This window comes from Lynx canadensis, chromosome A1 (genome assembly GCF_007474595.2).
Source record: "Lynx canadensis isolate LIC74 chromosome A1, mLynCan4.pri.v2, whole genome shotgun sequence".
Lineage (NCBI taxonomy): Eukaryota > Metazoa > Chordata > Mammalia > Carnivora > Felidae > Lynx > Lynx canadensis.
In genome coordinates, this window is record NC_044303.2 from 136,362,060 (window position 1) to 136,384,011 (window position 21,952).

General features: G+C 40.9%; 1 protein-coding gene across 2 annotated transcripts in view; it reads left to right on the forward strand.

The window, feature by feature from the left end:
* OCLN (occludin) overlaps window positions 1–15,436 on the forward strand; it is a 56,289-nt gene extending 40,853 nt beyond the window's left edge. For both annotated transcript variants that reach the window (XM_030322529.1, XM_030322524.2), the window contains exons 5-9: window positions 1,506–1,651; window positions 7,889–8,104; window positions 11,055–11,226; window positions 12,395–12,436; window positions 14,352–15,436. In XM_030322529.1, the coding sequence (XP_030178389.1) occupies window positions 1,506–1,651; window positions 7,889–8,104; window positions 11,055–11,226; window positions 12,395–12,436; window positions 14,352–14,453 (678 nt within the window). In that variant the 3' untranslated portion in view covers window positions 14,454–15,436. The remainder of the gene's footprint in view (window positions 1–1,505; window positions 1,652–7,888; window positions 8,105–11,054; window positions 11,227–12,394; window positions 12,437–14,351) is intronic.
* Window positions 15,437–21,952: the final 6,516 nt, after the last annotated feature.

Here is a 21,952-nt window from a genome sequence, read left to right on the forward strand (position 1 = left end):
TAAGTAAACTTTGTAAAAAATGTTGTGAATCTAATTGGCAATGCTTACTGATATTTAAATTTTTCTCCGACAGATCCTTTGGGAAATCTTTCACGTTAACAGTGCGTAATCTCAATGTGTGTTACCTTCTAGGACAAATTCACTTACACATCAGAATGGAATAAGTAGTAAAGTAGAGAAGGAAGGCAGTGATCGTGGACTCTACTGTGTAGGCTATTAAGAATAGAGGCATTGAGAATGTATGTTAAAGGAAAATAAATCTCTTATTAAAGAACTGTAGCACCTGGTGCACCTGGGTGGCTCAGTTCATTAAGCATCCGACTTTGGCTGTGGTCATGATCTCTTAGTTCGTGAGTTCGAGCCCTGCGTCGGGCTCTGTTCTGACAGCTCAAAGCCTGGAGCCTGCTTTGGATTCTGTGTGTGTATGTGTGTACGTGTGTGTGTGTGTCTGTCTGTCTCTCTCTCTCTCTCTCAAAAATAAAGATTTAAAAAACAAAACAAAAAAAGAACTATAGCAGAAATCATCAGTTTAAGCTTCTTAATTTCTTCTGTGGTTTTAACATTACATATTTAGTGTGGATGGGTTAAGAGATCCAGTGTCTTTTGGGGCGCCTGGATGGCTCAGTCGGTTAAGCATCCGACTTCGGCTCAGGTCATGATCTTGCAGCCTGTGAGTTCGCGCCCCGCGTGGGGCTCTGTGCTGACAGCTCAGAGCCTGGAGCCCGTTTCAGATTCTGTCTCCCTCTCTCTTTGCCCCTCCCCCATTCATGCTCTGTCTCTGTCTCAAAAATAAATAAACGTTAATAAAAAAAAAAAAAAAAGAAGATCCAGTGTCTTTTGTCCTATATTAGTGGTTTTCAAAGTGTGGTGCCCAGACTACAGCATAAACATTACCTTAGAACTTGTTAGAAATGAAAATTCTTGCCTAACCCAGACCTAGCCTAGAAAAAATGAGATTAGGGGCATCTGGGTGTCTCAGTCAGTTAAGCATAGCACTCTTGATTTCAGTCAGGTCCTTATCTCCTAGTTCAAGGGTTCGAGCCCTGTGCATCAGGTTCCACACTTACAGTGTGGAACCTGCTTGGGATTCTGTCTTTCTGCCCCTTCCCTACTTTGTGCATGAGCATGCTCTCTGTCTCACAAAAATAAATAAATAAACTTAAAACGATGAGATTAATCTTTCTAATGTGGGGTGGAACAATTACCATGGATAATGATTCTGCCTAATCACATCAGGATAAGAGTCAGGTCATTGTGATTTTTTTTTCCTTTTTTGTAATTCATTCTGGACTTGTTAAGCTAACGAATTGGCATCATTTGTGTGTTGGTAACAATACGGATTTGATTTGATTGTTTACACTAACAAGGTAGTCATTACCGGTTAATAGTATTTAATTAGCCCAATAAGTATTAGGTAATTTTATATCTGATATTTTTCTTACATTTCTTTCCCCTTTAAATTGCAGGCTCAATGATAATTGTATCTCTTGGGTTTGTTTCTGTAGGTTAAAAATATTTCTGCTGGCACACAAGACATGCCTCCACCCCCTTCTGACTATGTGGAAAGAGTGGACAGCCCCATGGCCTACTCCTCCAATGGTAAAGTGAATGACAGGAGGTCATATCCAGAGTCTTCCTATAAATCAACACCGTAAGTAGCAGCTTCCTTCTTCAGGTAGAATGAGTCTAAACAAAAATGAATATTTGCTGGTGTTGATAAATCAGTTCTTGTTGTGCCATTTGCCTTAAAAAACAAACAACACAAAACAGAAAAACACTTTCCCAAAGACTGGAGACTGATGTTGGCCTTGTTGGTGGAGGCTTGCAGCTACTTGGAAGACGAGGGGAGAGGGGCTGTGAGTTGGTGGGGTCTTTTTCCCCATCTAAGCTGAAAGTGCTTCTTTTTTCTCTCGTTGGTTTAATAGAGAAAGGGTAAGTTGGGTTTTTTTCCACTCTAAAAACATGGTTCTCTTTCTGATTCTGGTTTTGAGGTTGAGGTGAGGGTCAAGGACGTTACTGATAGTGGAACTGTGTGTGGTTGTGTCTCTCCTTGCCTGTCACTGTTAGAGCTCATTTAATGGAAAGGGAAGATTGCTGGTTGATCTACCCTTAGCCACAGACATTTTTATTAAAGGAGCAGACCTTGTTTGAATTCAGGAATTCTGAGATCTCACTTGCTGTGCTGGATCCTTCATGTCCTGTGGGATGTGAAACTGATGAGGCCTCCACGTTTAGAGTTACAAGTAGTGTAAAAAACCTCACAGTGAGTTTCTGGCCCAGAGTAGCTGCCATTATGGTTACTGAAATGGTATCTCCATGGTGGGTTTAGTTTACCCTAAAGCCTGATTCTAATTCATCCTAATGACTAGTGAAGGAGGGGGTTTGGAGAGACTGTTACTGACTGGATGTGATTTTTGCCAGGGGATGATAAATTGCTCTTCTTTTTTCTTTTTTTTAAGATTTTTTTTAATGTTTATTCATTTTTTGAGAGAGAGACAGAATGAGAATGTGGGAGGGCAGACCGAGGGAGACAAAGAATCCCAAGCAGGCTCCAGACTCTGAGCTGTCAGCACAGCACCCCATGTGGGGCTTGAACTCAGGAACCGCAAGATGATGACTTGAGCCAAAGTCGGACACTTAACCAACTGAGCCACCCAGGCACCCCTAAAGATTTTATTTATTTATTTATTTATTTATTTATTTATTTATTTATTTTTAACGTTTTATTTATTTTTGAGACAGGGAGAGACAGAGCATGAACAGGGGAGGATCAGAGAGGGGGAGACACAGAATCTGAAACAGGCTCCAGGCTCTGAGCTGTCAGCACAGAGCCCGACGCGGGGCTCGAACTCACGGACCGCGAGATCATGACCTGAGCCGAAGTCGGCCGCTTAACCAACTGAGCCACCCAGGCGCCCCTAAAGATTTTATTTTTAAGTATTCTCTACACCCAGCGTGAGACTCAAACTCATAACCCCAAGACTGAGTTGCATGCTCCACTGACCGAGCCAGCCAGGCGCCCCATCTTCTTATGTATGTAATTCTAGAACTCCAAATTCCTTTGTAGACTGAAAAAAAAAACAAACAGAAAAAACACCTTTCCTTTAATTGCTTTGATTGTTTTACGTTAAAGGTGTATCTGCTGGAAAACTTTCAAAGTTTTATCCACAGCTCCCTGCCCCACTTCCTTTTAAGGGGGCAGTTAATATAGAGATCAACCCTGAGTGTGCGGTAGTTTGGGCGCCTAGAACCCCTTAAGGTGACACCAGCAGCTGAGTTAATTATGGACTCAGTTTGAGACAGTAGGTTTTATTATTACCCTGGAGTGGAATGTGGGAAACACACTGTCAGTTTGCCTTACCCTCGATACATATTTTGTTTTGGTCTTCACAGTTGACCTTCCTGTTGCTATCAGTTGTGAATGATTTGGAGGAGAAGCATTTTCTCTCTTCTCCTTCTGTGTGGATTTTGACACAAATCCAAAGCACTTGAGGCTGTGAGGGGCAAGGATATACCCGGTAGAGACACAGTCCTTTTAAAAGTTTCAGGCTAGGAGTTGCGTGACTTCTGTGCATACATGAGAAATATTTATAATGCATCCTGTGGCCAGCTGTCTCTCTAATTGTAAAGCCTGAATGGTTACATAGCATTCCGCATGCTGTCTTTTCATGAAAACCAAGATATTTTCACAAGTTCATTTGGAACCATTGAAAAATCTTAGCTTAATTCTTGAATAAGCCAGTACCTTTGTAATGTAAAATCTTAAATGGACAGAAGGATAGCTTTTGTCCCCAGCTACCTAGTTCCTCTTCCTAGGAGCAGCTGGTGTTACCAGTTTCTTTTATATAACCTTCCAGAGGCTATTTTAAAATAAATATGCTGGCCAAAATGTACGTTACTTATATTTTCCTTTAAAAAAATACAAGCATAGGGGCTCCTGGGTGGCTCAGTCGGTTGAGCGTCCAACTTCGGCTCAGGTTATGATCTCGTGTTCCATGAGTTCAAGCCCCGCATCAGGCTCTGTGCTGACAGCTCAGAGCCTGGAGCCTTCTTCAGATTCTGTGTCTCCTTCTCTCTCTGCCCCTCCCCCGCTTGCACCCTGTCCCTCTCCCTCTCTCAAAACATAAATAAACATCAAAAAAGAAAAAAGAAAAAGAGAATGGCATGATCTAGAAACTCAGAGGCTAGCAAGGCTCCTGTTGTTCTGTGGGCTTTATTGTCGGTAGAGCAGAATGGTCATCCAAATTTTCCAGGCTACGCTAATTGAACTTTCAGCATAGGATTTGGAAAATGGAATGCCCTCTTCCAAAGCTTACATATACAACCTGTTGAAAGTTTCTTGATTAGCCCTTTATGGATCATTGTCTTTCCTGAGGCCAGGGAGATGGAGTTGTCTGATGGACAAGGCTTAGATATTCCCCCCGATAATGGTGACAGTTCTGAAGTACCATGTACATCATGGACATTATGCTCATAGGACACTGATGTTGATCATGCATTGTTTCTCTTCCCTCGCTGATACTGGGTGTCATCAGAATTCTTGTGAAGGTGTTTTCAATTCATTAATGATCCTGAACACCTGCCAGGTACATAGTAGGGTAGCTGCCCCTGGAATAGCAAATCCTTGTTGTCATGGAGGTTGCAATCTATCAGGGACAGAAGACAGTGCACAGTAGCTACACTGAGAGTCAGGACAAGATAGGAACACCAAATGCATGTGAGAGGGGGTGTGTGTGTGTGTGTGTGTGTGTGTGTGTGTGTGTGTGTGTAAATAAAACAAATGAATAAAAAAGACAATACAAAAGGGTGAACTTCTGGACTTGGATACTGAGTTGGATACCAGGGAAAGTATACAGTTGGTTGCCTCTTCTGGGGTATGCAGATTATGACCTAACAGGATTTGTATCTAAAAGTGGGTTCAAGGGCACCTGAGTGGCTCAGTTGGTTAAGTGTCTGACTCTTTCTTTCTTTTTTTAATGTTTATTTATTTTTGAGAGAGAGAGAGAGAGAGAGAGAGTGAGTCAGGGAGGGGCCCAGAGAGAGGGAGACACAGAATCCGAAGCAGGCTCCAGGCTCTGAGCTGTTAGCAGCCCGACGTGTGGCTTGAACTCAAACTGTGAGATCATGTCCTCAGCTGAAGTCGGACGCTTAACTGACTGAGCCACCTAGGCACCCCTAAGTGTCCGACTCTTGATTTCAGCTCAGGTTATGATCTCACAGTTTCTGAGTTCTAGCCCCACATCAGGCTCTGTGCTGACAGTGCAGAGCCTCTCTTCCTCTCTCTCTCTGCTTCTCCCCTGCTTGTGCTCTCTCTCCCTCTGGAAATAAACTTAAAAAATAAAAGAAATAAAAAAGAAATAAAAGTAGGCTCAAAGATTATTGGCAGTACAAAAATTCCCTAACTCTTGAATTTATATATATTTGCTAAGCATTTTGTTTTTAGGTTTTATGCCATATCAAGTAAGTTATCCTCTAGCGTTTCAAAGTATGTAGGAGAATGGGAGGTGGAAAGCTCCCACAGTCGGGATTTATAATATAAGTATCTAACACAATTATGAGAGGATGCCCATTTTAATGTTTTAGGTTTTGTTCTTTTCTAATTTGTTTTGCTTTTTAGTTTTCTCCTCCTCCAGTCCCTACTCCCTCAAATAAGCCTTCTGCATTCCCAAAACGAGGAGCATAATACCAGGCGGTTTTGGCAGAGTGTCTAGGAACTTGTTACTCATTGACTCATGGAGAAAGTCACATTTTCCCTCCTTTAGATGTAGCGTTAATATAGCACCCTAAGCCTCAGGAACCTGAATACATTCCAACAGAAGGAATAAATCACACCACCACCCCCAACTATGTACACACATCCCAAAGCTTTAGGATTCTACAAGAAATTACTAAGTGTGATTAGAAATCTGAAGACTTTGGGGCACCTGGGCGGCTCAATCGGTTAAGTGTCTGACTCTTGGTTTCAGTTGAGGTCATGATCTCACGGTTTGTAAGATTGAGCCCCGTGTCAGGTTCTGTGCTGACAGCTTGGAGCCTGCTTGGGATTCTCTCTCCTTCTCTCTCTGCCCCTCTCCCACTTGTGCATGCATTCACATGCACACACACTGGGACTCTCTCAAAATAAACATTTAAAAAAAATCTGAAGATTTGGACAACAATTAGAATCAAGCAGTTCTGGATCACCTAGAAAATAGAGCACACCTCATAGATAAAGCTCAAGATTATAGTTTCTGTCAAGGTGCCTGGGTGGCTCAGTCAGTTAAGTGTCCAACTTCGGCTCAGGTCATGATCTCATGGTTTGTGGGTTTGAGCCCTGTGTTGGGCTCTGTGCTGACAGCTCAGAGCCTGGAGCCTGCTTCGGATTCTGTGTCTCCCTCTCTCTCTGCCCCTTACCCACCCCCCACACCCCCCCCCACACACACACATTCACTCTCTGTCTGTCTCCATCTCTCTCTCTCTTCCTCTCCCTCTCTGACTCAAAAATAAATGTTAAAAGAAAAAAAAAGATTATAGTTTCTGTAAGTGGAAAAGCAATAAGAAAACAAAAGTCTTCAGACATTTTTGCTAGTTGATTTGAATAGCAGGCCAATGGTGGAAAGTCTCAGGCATAACCTTTGTGTTCTTTCATTGTTCTTCTTGACCTTCTTTAGCTGTGTTATCAGGGAAAGTTAAGTTTCGCATTGCTGTTACTCAGAAGTGCTTTACTGTTGCCACAGCTCTTGGTGTTTTATTCCACGTTTGACTTCATATTTATGCTTGCAGCACAAACATTTGCACGTAAAATTCCAATGTGGGCGGCGCCTGGGTGACTCAGTTGGTTAAGTTTCAGACTCGTGATTTCGGCTTAGGTGATGATCTCACGGTTCGTGGGATCGAGCCCTGCGTTGGGCTCTGTGCTGACAGCTTGGATCCTGCTTGGGATTCTCTTTCTGCTCCTCCTCCACTCTTGCATGTTTGCACTCTCTCTCAAAGTAAATAAGCATTAAAAAAAAAAAACCAAGGGGCGCCTGGGTGGCTCAGTCATTTGAGTGTCTGACTTTGGCTCAGTTCATGATCTCACGGTCCGTGGGTTCGAGCCCCGTGTCGGGCTCTGTGCTGACAGCTCAGAGCCTGGAGCCTGTTTCAGATTCTGTGTCTCCCTCTTTCTCTGACCCTCCCCTGTTCATGCTCTCTCTCTGTCTCAAAAATAAATAAATGTTAAAAAAAAAATTAAAAACAAAAAAACAAAACAGAACTGATGCAATTGGGAAAATAAGTCTAATGATAACACTTCCAGGCCATTCAGTCTACGTGGCTGCAGGATTATCATAGCAGTTGTTTAAATTTTTAGTCTCTCTAGTTTTTTCAAGATTGTATCTTGAAAAGAAAGTTGATACACAGGAGTCTAAAATTAGTATTACAATATGCTTACCTCTGAGAATCAGCTTCTGAAAGTAGATATGTACGTGCATTTCTCTTGACCGCTTACCATTCCGTGAAACTGGAAGAACCTGTAGAAAAGAATCCTGAGCATTATTTTCCTGCCTGCCTTTTGTGGAGTAAGTCCCTGGCACAGGTCGGGTGAACACCTCTTCCAGATCAGCCTGGGCTTCCTCAAGTGCAATCTTAGATCCATCCTGCTTAGGAATGTTTACACATGGGCTCCCCTTACATTGGAACCTTAAAGCTACTGGTCTGTCTCAGAGGATCTGAGCTGGTGCGAAACTGAACACGGGAAACTGGGGATCTGCTTCGTGTTGGGAACATGAGCTGCTTACGTGAATGAATGCATTTATGTTTAGATGTCTCTTACTGCTTACTGTGGCTGCTCTTTGTGATTACAGCGCACTTGCTGGCAAAGAGCTGTGGTGTACCTATGACCCCTGAAAAACGATGGCTGTTTTGTTAGGGTGCCTGAGGTGGTGCAGGAGCTTCCAGTGACTTCACCGGTGGACGACTTCAGACAGCCTCGCTACAGCGGCAGTGGTAACTTTGAGACGCCTTCAAAAAGGGCACCTACGAAAGGAAGGGCAGGAAGGTCCAAGAGGCCAGAGCAGGACCACTATGAAACAGACTACACGACCGGGGGCGAGTCCTGCGACGAGCTGGAGGAGGACTGGATCAGGTACGGGGTCACCTTGTGTTGGAACCACTCACATATCTGTCTGATGGGTCACCTGGGCCAGTCAGCTTTGGGGTTTTGCCTGCCAAATTGGAGTTGGGTGGTAGGATTTCGTTCCTGCACAGCCAGGACTGGAGATGGTATTTCAAGAGGTTCTTTTCTTTAGTGCTCTTTTGTAATAAAGATTGATGTAGAGGGGATATGTTTGGCTCCATTGCGTCTTAAAAACACTCTCAGTGTCTTTCACAAAATGACTGATGAACTTCACTCTTTACTTGTACCAGTAGTCACCCAAGAAAGGTCTTTCAAATAAATAAAACACAGGTATGGAGGAACTTTTGTTACTGATTATATAATTCCCAGACCAGAGCTATGGCTTTGTTTTGGCATTTACTTATAAGTTAAGGTTTCATGGGGAGACCAGAGATTCTTTTAAAAGTTTAATCCAGAGGACTTTGGCAAACGGTTTTGTAAACAATTAAGTTAACAATTTAGTGTTCTGGCCAAGGTTGTGGTTAAGTTCCTTTGTGTGTTGGTGGTTTAGTTATACTTCATCATCACTAACTATCCTCATGTATGGTGTATAGCCCTTTTATGCCCAAGTGTCCTGAGAAATGGGACACGAATCAGAAACATTTGTGGTCTGGATGGTGGTCAGTCACAGCGTTGCTTCTCGAACTGTGAGAGGTGGGTGGTGTAGCATAGCCTGACATCGCCTCCCTGGTGGTTCTCATACCACACCTTCCCTTCTTCCCACAAGAGTTCTTGGCCAAGAGGCACCTGGGGGGCTCAGTAGGTTGAGTGTCCGGCTCTTGATTTTGGCTCAGATCACGATCTCATAGTTTGTGGGATCAAGCCTTGCTTGGGATTCTCTCTCTCCTCTCTCTCTCTCTGTCCGCCCCTCCCCCTGCTCACGTGCTCTCTCTCTTTCTCTCTCAAAATAAATGGATGGACCTAAAAAACAAAACAGAACAAAAAAACAGAGTTCTTGGCCACGTTCAGTCATCTAGCTAGAAAATACTTTCCTAACTTGTTTCATGGAACATCTAAATGAAAAGTTTTAAGAAACTGTTTTCTTGTTTCTCTTTTGAGCAGTCATTTAATTTCTCCCCTCTGTAAAATGAAGATAGGAGGCCAATTTCGGTGTAAAAATTGAAATTCCATATTGCTGTGAAGTTCCTACATCATGTGAAACAAGTCAGAGTGTTTCCTCAGTGGCTTATTAGTGAAGAGCATCACCTGGAAATGTAAAGAATGGCTAGTCTCTTGAGAGATACAAGGGATACAGAATTGCATGCATCACCAGATTATTTGTACAAGGAGCATGCGTTTTTGTACATGTACATTTTAATGTCTGATCTTACCATCAAAGGATTTAAAATAAGCCATTTCTGTGGAGGAAAACAAGTTAAGTTGGAAAAAGAAAAAAGAATCTGAAGATTGTAGTTGGTGGCAGAAAACAACCAGCTACCAGCCAGTTCTTCTGCTGCCGTAGTGATGGGAATGCACTTTGTGTTCCAGTATTCCAGTTTTCACGCTTTAAATTCAGGGGTGCCCAGGTGGCTCAGTCGGATGAGCGTCCAACTTCGGCTCAGGTCATGATCTCACGGTTCATGAGTTTGAGCCCCGCGTCGGGCTCTGTGCTGACAGCTTGGAGCTTTTAGGCTGCTTCGGATTCTTGTTTCTGTCTCTCTCTACCCCTCCCCCGCTCATGCTCTGTGTCTCAAAAAAATAAATAAACATTTAAAAAAAGTAAGATTTTAGACATATTCTATTGTCACATGGTGTTGTATTTTCAGAATAAATAAGTTCCTATGACTTGAACCTCATATTTCATAAATGATTTTCAATTTTATTTCTAAAAATTATATTAGCATAGTATTTCTTTTCTAAGTAGGCTTCACGCCCAATGCAGAGCCCAACATGAGGCACAATCCTGAGATCAAGACCGAGCTGAGAGCAAGTCAGGTGCTCAACTGACTGAGGCACCCAGGGACACCCCTAAGCATAGTATTTTCTTTTTTAATTTTTTAATGTTTTTATTTATTTTTGAGACAGAGTGAGTGAGCGAGAGTCAGATGCTTAACCAACTGAGCCACCCAGGTGCCCCTTTTTAAATTTTTTTTAAGTTTGTTTATGTATTTTGAGAGAGAGAGAAAACACAAGTAGGGGAGGAGTGGAGAGAGAGGGAGACAGAGAGAGATTGCCAGGCAGGCTCTGGACTGTCAGCAGAATCTAATGCGGGACTCAAACTCAGGAACTGTGAGATCATGACCTGAGCCAAAATCAAGAGTCCGTCACTCATCCAACTGAGTCACCCAGGTGCCCCTAAGCATAGTATTTTTAAAACCATAACCAGTGATGTAGAAGTATAATCATTCTTTTTTTTTTTTTTTTAAGTTTATTTGGTTATTGATTGAGGGAGAAAGAGAGTGCACGTAGAGGAGAGGCAGAGAGAGAGAGAGGAGAGAAATCCTGAGCAGGTTCAATGCTGTCAGCTCAGAGCCAGATGCTGAGCTCGAACTCCCAACCCATGAGATTATCACCTGAGCCCAAACCAAGAGTTGGACGCTTAACATTTTTTAATGTTTATTTTTGAGAGAGAGGGGGCGAGTGCGGGCAAGGGAGGGGCAGAGAGAGAGGGAGACAGAGGATCTGAAGCAGGCTCCTTGCTGACAGCGGAGGGCTCAGTGCAGGGGCTGGAACTCAGGAACCGTGAGATCATGACCTGAGCCGAAGTCAGACCCTTAACCAACTGAGCCATTAAAGCGCCTCTAAGTAGAATCATTCTTAAGAGAACTCACTTGCTTCTCACCTTCCTCTCATAAGCAAGAAAAAGAAAACAGGAGAATGTCACTCTCACGTCCCACCAGCTTTATTGTCTTGGCTGAAGAAATACTGGATTTTATGTCTGCTGGAGTCAAAAGTAGTCATTTTCTCACTGAATTTTTAGGGAATATCCACCTATCACTTCAGATCAACAAAGACAACTCTACAAGAGAAGTTTTGACACTGGCCTGCAGGAATACAAGAGCTTACAGGCAGAACTTGATGAAATCAATAAAGAACTTTCTCGTCTGGATAAAGAGTTGGATGACTATAGAGAAGACAGTGAAGACTACATGGTAAATTCAAACCTGATAATTGTATATTATATATGATGTCATTCTAATTTATGAAGATACAGTATCCTTTCTATTAATGTTGATTCAGATTTTGCTAGTAATTTTTAAATTGATTGATTGAGAAATAATTGAAGTCCAGTCTCAGATGAAAGTCTTTCCAAATTGAAGAGTGTACTAATGTAGTTAAGTAAGAAATAGAAAACAAAAGGCTATGTACATATATCCCTTCCTGTTTAAAATAGCTGGGTTATTTTTTCTATTTTAAAACACTGTTCATTCTTTCTGTAAACTATTAAACATTACAGAATTGGGTACAGAAAGATAAACTACCTTAAATTCTGCCTCCTGACTGTCACCAAAATGTTTGTTTAAATATCCCCTTCATGCAAAAGTGCACCTAGACACATACCGTCTTTGATAAAAAGTTATCTTTTTTTCCCCCCCAGCTGAGGTTACGTTTGTCCATGAAAGTTACTCTTTCCTTTTTAATCCCCCTTTCCATACTTTCATAGTGAAGGAAGTCAGTATGCATAGATCACACCTAAGGAATGGAGAATTATGTTCCAGCTCTTTAAAGACCGTGTACCTACACAAATTATTTGGAATTCTTGTGCATGAGAAATTGGTTACTTCCTTCCATTTACTTAATCATTCACTTATACCAGTATTGACTCATACATATATCTATTTTATACGTTGGGTTATAATCCAATACTACTTTACTTTGTTGCTCAAATTATTTATGTATAATATAACACGTTCACTTAACGATATATGTAATATGCATACACGGGGTAGTTACTGGGAGCTCAGACCAGTTTCATAACGGGGTATAACTAGATGAGAGCTACACTTGACAGAAGATCTCTGTGGGGTCAGCACGGCCCATGGACCCGCATGGGGAGTGATGAGAAGCAGCAGAACCATTACCTGTCTATGGGAATGGAATGTGAGGAATAGGTCTTAAATTCCTCTGTCCTGGCTTCCTCCAGGCTCTCTTGCTGACTATATGAATAATAGCTTTAAGGACCTAAAGACTTCATTATTTTAATTTCCTGTATTTGGGGTATTGTTGGCAGTTTTAGCTCCAGAATATATCATCAGGAATGTCATTTTTGAAAGAGAAGATTCCCCCCTAAACATATTCTATTGTGTTTCTCCTTGATAGGCTGCTGCTGATGAGTACAATAGACTGAAGCAAGTGAAGGGAGTAAGTATTCCACATTGTAAGATTCTTTCAGAGAGGATGTTTCTAGTATGTGTTTTTTATTTAACCTTTGGAATGACTGTGAATACCTAGTCACACAAGCACTGATTATGACAAAAGGCCTTATCATTACAAGGTGAAAACTGTACCTGAGAAGTTAGGACCTTAATTTCAGTTGTTTGCAACTATAGCCAATACTGATTTTTTAAGATTATTTCATTTTTTTAATGTTTATTTATTCTTGAGACAAAGAGAGAGAGAGAGACAGAGCACGAGCAGGGGAAGGGCAGAGAGAGAGGGAGACACAGAATCCGAAGCAGGCTCCAGGCTCTGAGCTGTCTGCACAGAGCCCGATGTGGGGCTTGAACCCACAAACCATGAGATCATAACATGAGCCAAAGTCGGACGCTCAACTGTCTGAGCCATCCAGGTGCCCCAAGCTTTTTTCTTTAAAGTTGAAGTATACATACAGAAACTTGCACAAATTCTGAGTGCACAACTTGGTAAATTTTCACCAACCACCATATACCTTTGTACCTGGCACCCAGATGAAGAAATATATTTCCTAGTTTCCTAGGCAACCCCCTCTGGAACTCCCCTCCAATTTTTACTCTCCCCACAGATAACTACCATCCTAATTTCTAACATCATAAATGAGTTTTGCCTATTTTGAACTTGATGTAAATGGCAACTACAGTATGTATTTTTCATGTGTAATTTCTTTTGCTCTTTTTGAATACCCACCCATATTTTTGTGTGTGGCTATGGTTCATTTATTTTTACTTGGTAAATAAAAGACAATTGATTCATCCATTTGTTAGTGAGCCTTTGGGTTATTCCTAGATTATGGCTTTTATAATTAATGCAACTTCAAACATTTTTGAATGTTTGCACATCTGCACACATATGTTAAGGATATATTTGGGAGTGGAATTGCAGGGTCATTGGGTCTGTCTGTCTAACCTTGGCTTAAATAGTGTCAAACTGCTTTCCTGGATTGCCAGTTTATATTCCCACTGAAGTGTGCATATTCCTTTTGCTCCATATCCTTGTAAACACTTGGCGTTATTAATCTTTCTTGATTTAAAGCTTTGTTTTTAAAGGATTTTATATTAAAATTTTTTGAAGTCACAAAACACTGTAATTTTAAATGCAAGAGTTTTATATAGTGGGGCGCCTGGCTAATTCAGTCAGTAGGACATGACTCTTGATCTCGGGGTTGTGAGTTTAAGCCCCATGTTGGGTATAGAGATTACATAAAAAATAAAAAAATAAAATGAAAGAATATATACTAAAATTTCCTGTCTCTTTACCCATTCCTCCTTTTCCAAGTCAACTGATATCGCCAGTTTTTGTTGTACTGATTTTTGTTTTAAGGATTTTATTTATTTTTAAGTAATTTCTACACCTAGCATGGGGCTTGAACCTACAACCCAGAGACCAAGAGTCACATGTTCCATCCACTGAGCCAGCCAGGCACCCCTGTTTTACTGATTTTTAAAAAAAAAATTTTTTTTTTTTTAACGTTTATTTATTTTTGAGACAGAGAGAGACAGAGCATGAACGAGGGAGGGTCAGAGAGAGGGAGACACAGAATCTGAAACAGGTACTGATTTTTTTTAGATGATGTGTTAGCAGAAAGGTGAGTCAATTTTGGGGGTCACTTTATAAATCACTAGAAATTAGTATATGTTTTGTAAAACTCAGAAGATATGACTAAGCAAAAAGAATCCATTGCCTGTTTGGTCAGAATGGTCAGAGAAACTGCCAGATCACTGTGCATATTACTCTGTTCAACACCCCAACAATTTCATTTGACTAACATTCTGTGGTTTTTTGGCTCACCTCTGCCTTCCTAGCAGCTAACACAACTTGTTTTTATTTTGTTAAGTTTACTTGGCTTTTTTTTTTCTCCAAGTCTGCAGATTACAAAAGTAAGAGGAATTATTGCAAGCAGTTGAAGAGTAAATTGTCGCACATCAAGAAGATGGTTGGAGATTATGACAGACAGAAGACATAGAAGGCAGATGATACCACATTGTTCGAGAGATTAAGAAGTTATTTGACATCTCTGCAATGTTGTCAGAAAGCAAAATGAGTGGATTCTAACCCAGGAAGACAAACCTTTGTCACATTACACACTTTTGGTGGCTTTACTATCATCAGTTTAATATCATCAGTATTGAAGCATTTTATAAGTTGCTTTTGATAATCAACTGGGCTGAACACTCCAATTAAGGATTCTGTACTTTAAACTTCGGCTCTTATATTAAGGACTGACTTTAGGTTGAGGTTTTTAAACCTTGAAGGCAGGTCCCATGGTGAACTGTGCTATGAATTTGCACACTCAGGCAGTGTTTTCTTAACACCTAAGTGCACGCACTGGTTCACATTGGTGATCTCATCCATTCCTCCCAGAAATCTGTCTTCAGAACTGTTATTTATAATCATTTCTTTTCAGGTAGGGAGACTGGGTCCCCTACCCAGTCTCTGGAGTGAAGGCTCTGAAGTGAATCTGCCTGTTTCCTGGCTTATAGTTTTGGTTAAGTCTGTTTTACGACTTGACTCCATTAATTAAAGTCCCTTGGCCTTTCCCTTAGCTCCTGTGGCTAGTGCATTCTCTCAACCTCCCTATTCATTTTTTTGTTTTCTGTGTATAAGTGGTTAAAAGAGCTTTTCATTGTTGTGTGCTCTCCAGATAATAAAGATCATGTAAAAATAACACATTGTGAAACTTAAAGATTGTAAATACATACAGGTATTCACTTTTTAAAAATCACAGTTTAAACCTGGTTAGAATTTGGTTGTGTATTCTAAAATTCTTTTAAATCTTTTATGGTTTACATGTGTGTTTGTTTCCTTTTTTTAAACCAACTAGGCTTTTTCATTATATCAGAATATCTGATTACATTGCTAATTCGGTTGTGACTTGGATCGTGTCTTAAGAGAATATTCAAGTTCTGTACATATTTTATAAGGTATTAAACCTGGTGTTTTCTTTCATATACTTGTTTGACATCATTCGTGCTGTTGATATGAAGATGTGGAAAATTACACTCAGTTTTATCTGAGTATATAGTTTATTGCATTAAACTATATTGGTTGCTGTGCTGGTTGCTGAATTTCCCAGTCTTTCAGTTATAAGAAGGCTGATTTGTCTGAGAATACAGCACAATACAACAAAACATCAAATTATTTCAGATGGTGCCCTTGGTCTCACCACTTTTTTTTTTTTAATTAAAATTTTTATTAGTAAAGTAAAATTAGCTGATAGTAGTGGGCATACAGCTAGCCAAGTTGATTGTTTTTATCCCCCGCCCCCCCCGAGTTTAGAGTGGTTTTTGTGAAAATTTTGGAAGAATAACCTTTAATCATTAGTATGCAATTCAGACATTATACACAAGTCTGAATCATTTTCCAAAGATAAACCTTAAAATGTTTCTTTTATAACATTGTTCATTTCTTCAAATTGAAGAAATTCTTAATTTTCCATGTGCTGTACATACTTATTACAAAAGGTAGTAGTTTATAGTTTTCATGCCTTTTGGATTCACACCAAATGGTAAGGACTCTTTTGAGGCACTTAACTCATTTTTATGCATGCTAAAATATAAATCTCTTTGTTCTTGGAAGTTCGTGTACTTAGATTACGAAGATGGCAAAATTGCCAGTGTTCTGACAAAATAGTACTGTTCACCTGAATGCAGAAGACCAAATAGCATGAGTTTCCATTGTAAACTTGTGTCATAAAGTTGAACTCTGAAATAAAAAAACAAGAAAGTCATTTTTCAAATGTACTTAAAGACTGCTTGGTATTAACCAGCTGGATGTAACTTTAAAGAAGCACCCAGGCATATTTCTAGTTTGGAAAAAGGAGATGTAGGTTAGATGTCAGAAGTCTCTTCCATGTCTGACCTGAGATTCTTTTTAAGTTTTTTTGGTTTTTTGTTTTTTGCGTTTTTTTTTTTTATGAAAAAGAGCATGTGTGAGTCGGGGGAGGGAGAATGGGTGAGGAGGGGAGAGAGAGAGAGAGAGAGAGAGGGAGAGAGAGAGAGAGAGAGAGAGAATGAATCCCAAGCAGGCTCCACTCTGTCAGTTCAGAACCCGATATAGGGCTTGAACCCTCAAGGCATAAGATCATGACCTAAGCTGAAATCAAGAGGCAACACTGAACTGAACTATCCAGGTGCCCCTCTGACCTGAGATTCTTTTTTTTTTTTTTTTTTTTTTTTTTTTTTTTTTTTTTTTTTTTTTTTTTTTTTTAAATTTTTTTTTTCCAACGTTTATTTATTTTTGGGACAGAGAGAGACAGAGCATGAACGGGGGAGGGGCAGAGAGAGAGGGAGACACAGAATCGGAAACAGGCTCCAGGCTCTGAGCCATCAGCCCAGAGCCTGACGCGGGGCTCGAACTCCCGGACCGCGAGATCGTGACCTGGCTGAAGTCGGACGCTTAACCGACTGCGCCACCCAGGCGCCCCTGACCTGAGATTCTTATGTGTGCTTCTGTCTTCTATAAAGAACATTCCATACATTCTGTTGTGAAAGGATGTGGTCGTTAGTAAAGGTTAATTGCATACAGTGATTCCCTTACGTAGGTGATTCTGTGATAAAAGGCAAAATCAATATTTTAATTTCTCTTTATCTTGAAAAATTTAAAGAAGTATAGAAAATGAAAAATACAAATATCCAGGGTGCCTGGGTGGCTCAGTTGGTTAAGCATCCAACTCTTGGTTTCTGCTCAGGTTGTGATCTCACGATTTGTGGGTTTGAGCCTCACGTCAGGCTCCACGCTGATAGTATGGAGCCTGCTTGGGATTCTCTCTCTCCCTCCCTCTCTCTGCCCCTTCCCTGCTCGCTCTCTCTCTCAAAAATGAATAAACTTAAAAAGAAACACATATATCCACCACCAAGAAATGACAGGTGTTAGTTTTGTCATATATGCCTTTTATTTTGTGAAATAAATTTAAGTGTATTGGTACTTATACTAAAAGTTACATTGTATACACGTGAAATTATCACTTATTCCTTATATCATTCTATTGACGTTATCATTTCTCATTCTCATTTTACAGGAAAGAAAAATAATGTGGTAGATTAGTCCACTGTCACATACTAGCAAGTGATTAAACTAGGATTGGAAGCTTGATCTGTTGAAAATAATAGGCTCTGTACTCCTGTTCTAGGCTGACTGTCACTAAATTAATGTTTTGGGTAAGAAGAGATTGGTCTGTATGGTGTTAATAAAATTTTGTATTTTAATTGTAAGTGCATTTTAAGTACTTTGAATTAATGTAAAATGCTTCATATGAAATATCTGAAGTATCTGTAAAGATCTGCGTGGGTGTGTGTGTGTAAAGAAGGGTAAGAACAGTGGCACCTGGGTGGCTCAGTCGGTTAGGTGTCCAACTCTTGATTTTGGCTCAGGTCATGATCTCACAGTTCATGAGTTTGAGCCCTGAGTCAGGCTCTTTGCTGACAGCTTGGAACCTGGAACCTGCTTCGGATTTTGTGTCTCCCTCTGTCTCTGCCCCTCCCCCGCTCGCGTGCGCCCGCGCGCGCGCGCTCTCTCTCTCTCTCAAAAGTAAATAAACATTAAAAAAAAAAAAAAGACAAATGAATTAGATACAGGGGTGTATTATCCCTTCTTTGTCTCATATTAACATTTCTTTTAATGAAAATAGTTTTCATAAAAATGCCCAATTAACTTGGGTAGTTTTTAGAAAACACTTAAAATAATGCCACTTTGTGGTTACAGAAAAGCATGGAAACATAACTGTGATTTTTTGTGTGTGTGACTGCAACAAAATGTAGGCGTCTCCCCAAGATTTCTAATTGCTGCCACAGGACCAGCTCGCTCTTCCCTGCTTGGGTTGTTGTGTTCTTGCTTTGCCCTGCAGCACTTACTTGACCTTGGACACATTATTTACCCTTCCTCTCCTTCAGTTTGCTTATTTGTGTGAAAGCTATTTGTACCTGATCTCATAGTTGTTATTAAGGTTCATGTGGGACTTAGCCACAGTCCTTGTTGGACAGTAATAAATACGGGCTCTTATCTCCCAAAGCTGGAAGGTGATGCTTTAAGCAAGCTTTTAAAAAGTAAAAAGTGTTTTAAGAATGTATGTATCGTCCCAATCCCTATATGCTTGGTCAGTGCTGGGTGCTATAAATTAGGCTATGAATTTATAAACTTAGGCTATAAATTAGGCTGTTATAAATTAGGCTATAAATTCTTTTGAATTCTAGACAGCTGTATTAGGCTTAACCACAACTTCATAGATCATGAACAGGTGCTTTAAAAGATAGATTTACATATCAAAATAAGGGCTATTAGGTACTGTTAAAAGCAAGTGTGCAGGTTTTCAGTGAGTCTTTCTCTGGAACGATTTAGGTTCTATCTAAAGGTATTGGAGGGGTGCCTGGGTGGTTCAATCAGTTAAGTGTCTGACTTCAGCTCAGGTCATGATCTAATAGCTCCTAAGTTCAAACTCTGTCCTGGGCTCTGTGCTGACACCCAGAGCCTGGAGCCTGCTTCAGATTCTGTGTCTCAGTCTCTCTCTCTCTCTGTCTGCCCCTCCCCTGCTTGTGCTCTCTCTCTCAAAAATAAACATTAAAAAATAAAAATAAAAAATAAAGGCATTGGAATAGGCAGGCTCACCTCTCCCATTCTCCAAAGTTGTACACCCTGAATTTCAGCCTAATAACATGGGCTGAGCTCTTCATAAATTTCTTAACTCAGTGGACTGTGTCCAGCTACCCATGGGCAAAGAACTGTTTCATTCTTCACAGTTGTCCCCGAGTTTTACTAGTTGAAACATTAGGCTAGGTTAGATCCATTTGTTTATTCTACCCATTTGCACACAATTAGAATATTATGTCAGTCATAATTATGGCAAGAGATTATAATCCATGGATTTATGCATTTTTTGTTTTGCCTTAGTACCACTCCTACTTGAATCAAGATCTACGAATAAAATCTATACAGTTGTTTAAATGATTCAGCCTCCTCTCCACCAATAAGCTTTAAATTTATTGGGAACTCCTGTTCTTTTCCTAGTTTTTCATTTAAAACAAAGGCCTTCCTTAGGGGCTCCTGACTGGCTCAGTCAGTAAAGCATATGACTGTTGATCTCAGGGTTGTGAGTCCAAACCCCACATTGGGTGTGGAGCCTACTTAAAATTTAAAAATGCTTTTTTAATTAAAAAAAGTTGTTCCCAGACTGATGGATAGTGAACATACACAGGATATATACTTGGGACTTGGGGGTGTGGCCACTTGTCCCAAAGGAATGCATCCTGTCTTGGAATACGATGGCCAACCGGAATGGAGGGAAAGAAAAAGGAAAAAGTGGAGTTAATGGAAGGGAGCATAGGGGAAAAGTAAGAAGGGCAAAGAAAAAGTCCTGAAGAGAGTCAACGATGTGGGGGATGCAAAAATGGCACTAGGATCAGCAGTGCTAATTTCTCCTCTCCTTTTCATTTTTTTGAAAAAAATTTATTTTATTGTTTTAAAATGTTTACTTTTGGAGCACCTGGGTGGCTCAGTCGGTTGAGCATCTGACTTTAGCTCAGGTCATGATCTCACAGTTCTCGAGTTTGAGTGCTGACAGCTCAGAGCCTGGAGCCCGCTTCAGATTCTGTGTCTCCCTCTCTCTCTGCCCCTCCCCCACTTGCATTCCATCTCTCTCTCAAAAATAAAATAAGACATTAAATCTTTTTTAAACAAAAAATAAGTAAACATTAAAAAATACTTTTAGAGAGAGAGAATCCCAAGCAGGCTTTGTGCTGTCAGCACAGAGCCCGAGAGCAGGACTCGAACCCATGAACTGGGAGATCATGACCTGAGGTGAGATCAAGAGTCGGACACTTTACCACCTGAGCCACACAGGCGCTCCCCTAAAGATTTTATTTTTAAGTAATCTCTACACCCAATGTGGGGCTCAAACTCACAACCCTGAGATCAAGAATCACATGCTCTACCAACTGTGCCAACCAGTCACCCCTCTTCCTCTCCTTTTTATAATTTTTAAAAAGTTTTTATATATTAATTTTCAGAGAGAGAAAGAGAGGGTGGGCAAGTGAGGGGCAGAGAGAGAGGGAGAGAGAGAATCCCAAGCAGGTTCTGCACTGTCAGCACAGAGCCCAATGCTGGGCTTGAACTCAAGAACCCTGAGATCCTGACCTGAGCTAAACCAAGAGCCTGGTGCTCCGTAGACTGAGTCCCCCGGGCGCCCCTCCCCTTTTTAAAGCCAGTACCGAAAATAAACGGTAAGGCCTTGTTTTCTGGGGGTAAGTAAAAATGCTGGTAACGGAGTTTCCCCTGTGTGATGTGTAAGCCCTGTAGGGTAGGTAAAGGTATCCCCATTTTATAGGTCAAACTTAGGTTGTGACTTGCTTGTGGTCACCCTGCTAGTGTGGCGGAGGCTGATTTTAAATCCAAGTCTGTTCTTTCCACTACTATACAGGATGCCTTGTGTTTATGTTTTTGAGGGGCCAGAACACAAGGAAAGATTTTGGTACCAACAAAGCAACAGCGGGGAAGCATATACTGATGGGGAAGTAAAGAAGCCCCAGCACGTACAGTTCCTATTATTCCTCTCCTGCGGTAACCTTTTTCCGATGCTCTAGATGTGCCTTGCCTCTCCATTTCTCAAGTGTGGGAAATGCTAGAATCAACTGGGGAAAAAAAAAGCCAACCTCAAATAGGTTACTAAATGTATTATATGTTGTTTTACTGAGGACCCTAACCCAGGAAAGTGTTTCAGATGGCTCAGAACTGCTCTGAAACTTTTAGCTTTACCGGAGATTATACATAAAAAGGGTAAGGAGTATACACGCTTGCTAGCAGTTCTCTGATGTATAATTATGTGTCACAAGGTATAATCGTTTCGGTTGTAAAAATTAAGGTTTATGGATTTCCACATAGACACGTGAAAAACCCTTAGGTCATCTTAATACATTGTGTTTCTAGCCTATTTGTTCAAAAATATTGACTGTATGCCTCTGCTTAACTGGTTTTCCTGTTCTTGTTTTGGTTTCTCTTCGAGAAGGTTGACATCAGTCGTCTTTTTTTTTTTTTTTTTTTTTAACGTTTATTTATTTTGGGGACAGAGAGAGACAGAGCATGAATGGGGGAGGGGCAGAGAGAGAGGGAGACACAGAATTGGAAACAGGCTCCAGGCTCTGAGCCATCAGCCCAGAGCCCGACGCGGGGCTCGAACTCACGGACCGCGAGATCGTGACCTGGCTGAAGTCGGACGCTCAACCGACTGCGCCACCCAGGTGCCCCATCAGTCGTCTTTTTTAAAAAATAATTTTAATGTTTCTTTATTTTTGAAAAGGGGAGAGGGGCAGCGAGAGAGGGAAACAGAATCTGAAGCAGGCTCCAGGCTCTGAGCTGTCAGCACAGAGCCTGATGCGGAGCTCTACCTCACGCACCCCGAGATCATGACTTGAGGGGAAGTCGGACACCTAATTGACTGGGCCACCCAAGTGCCCCATCAGTTGCCTTTTTTAAGGT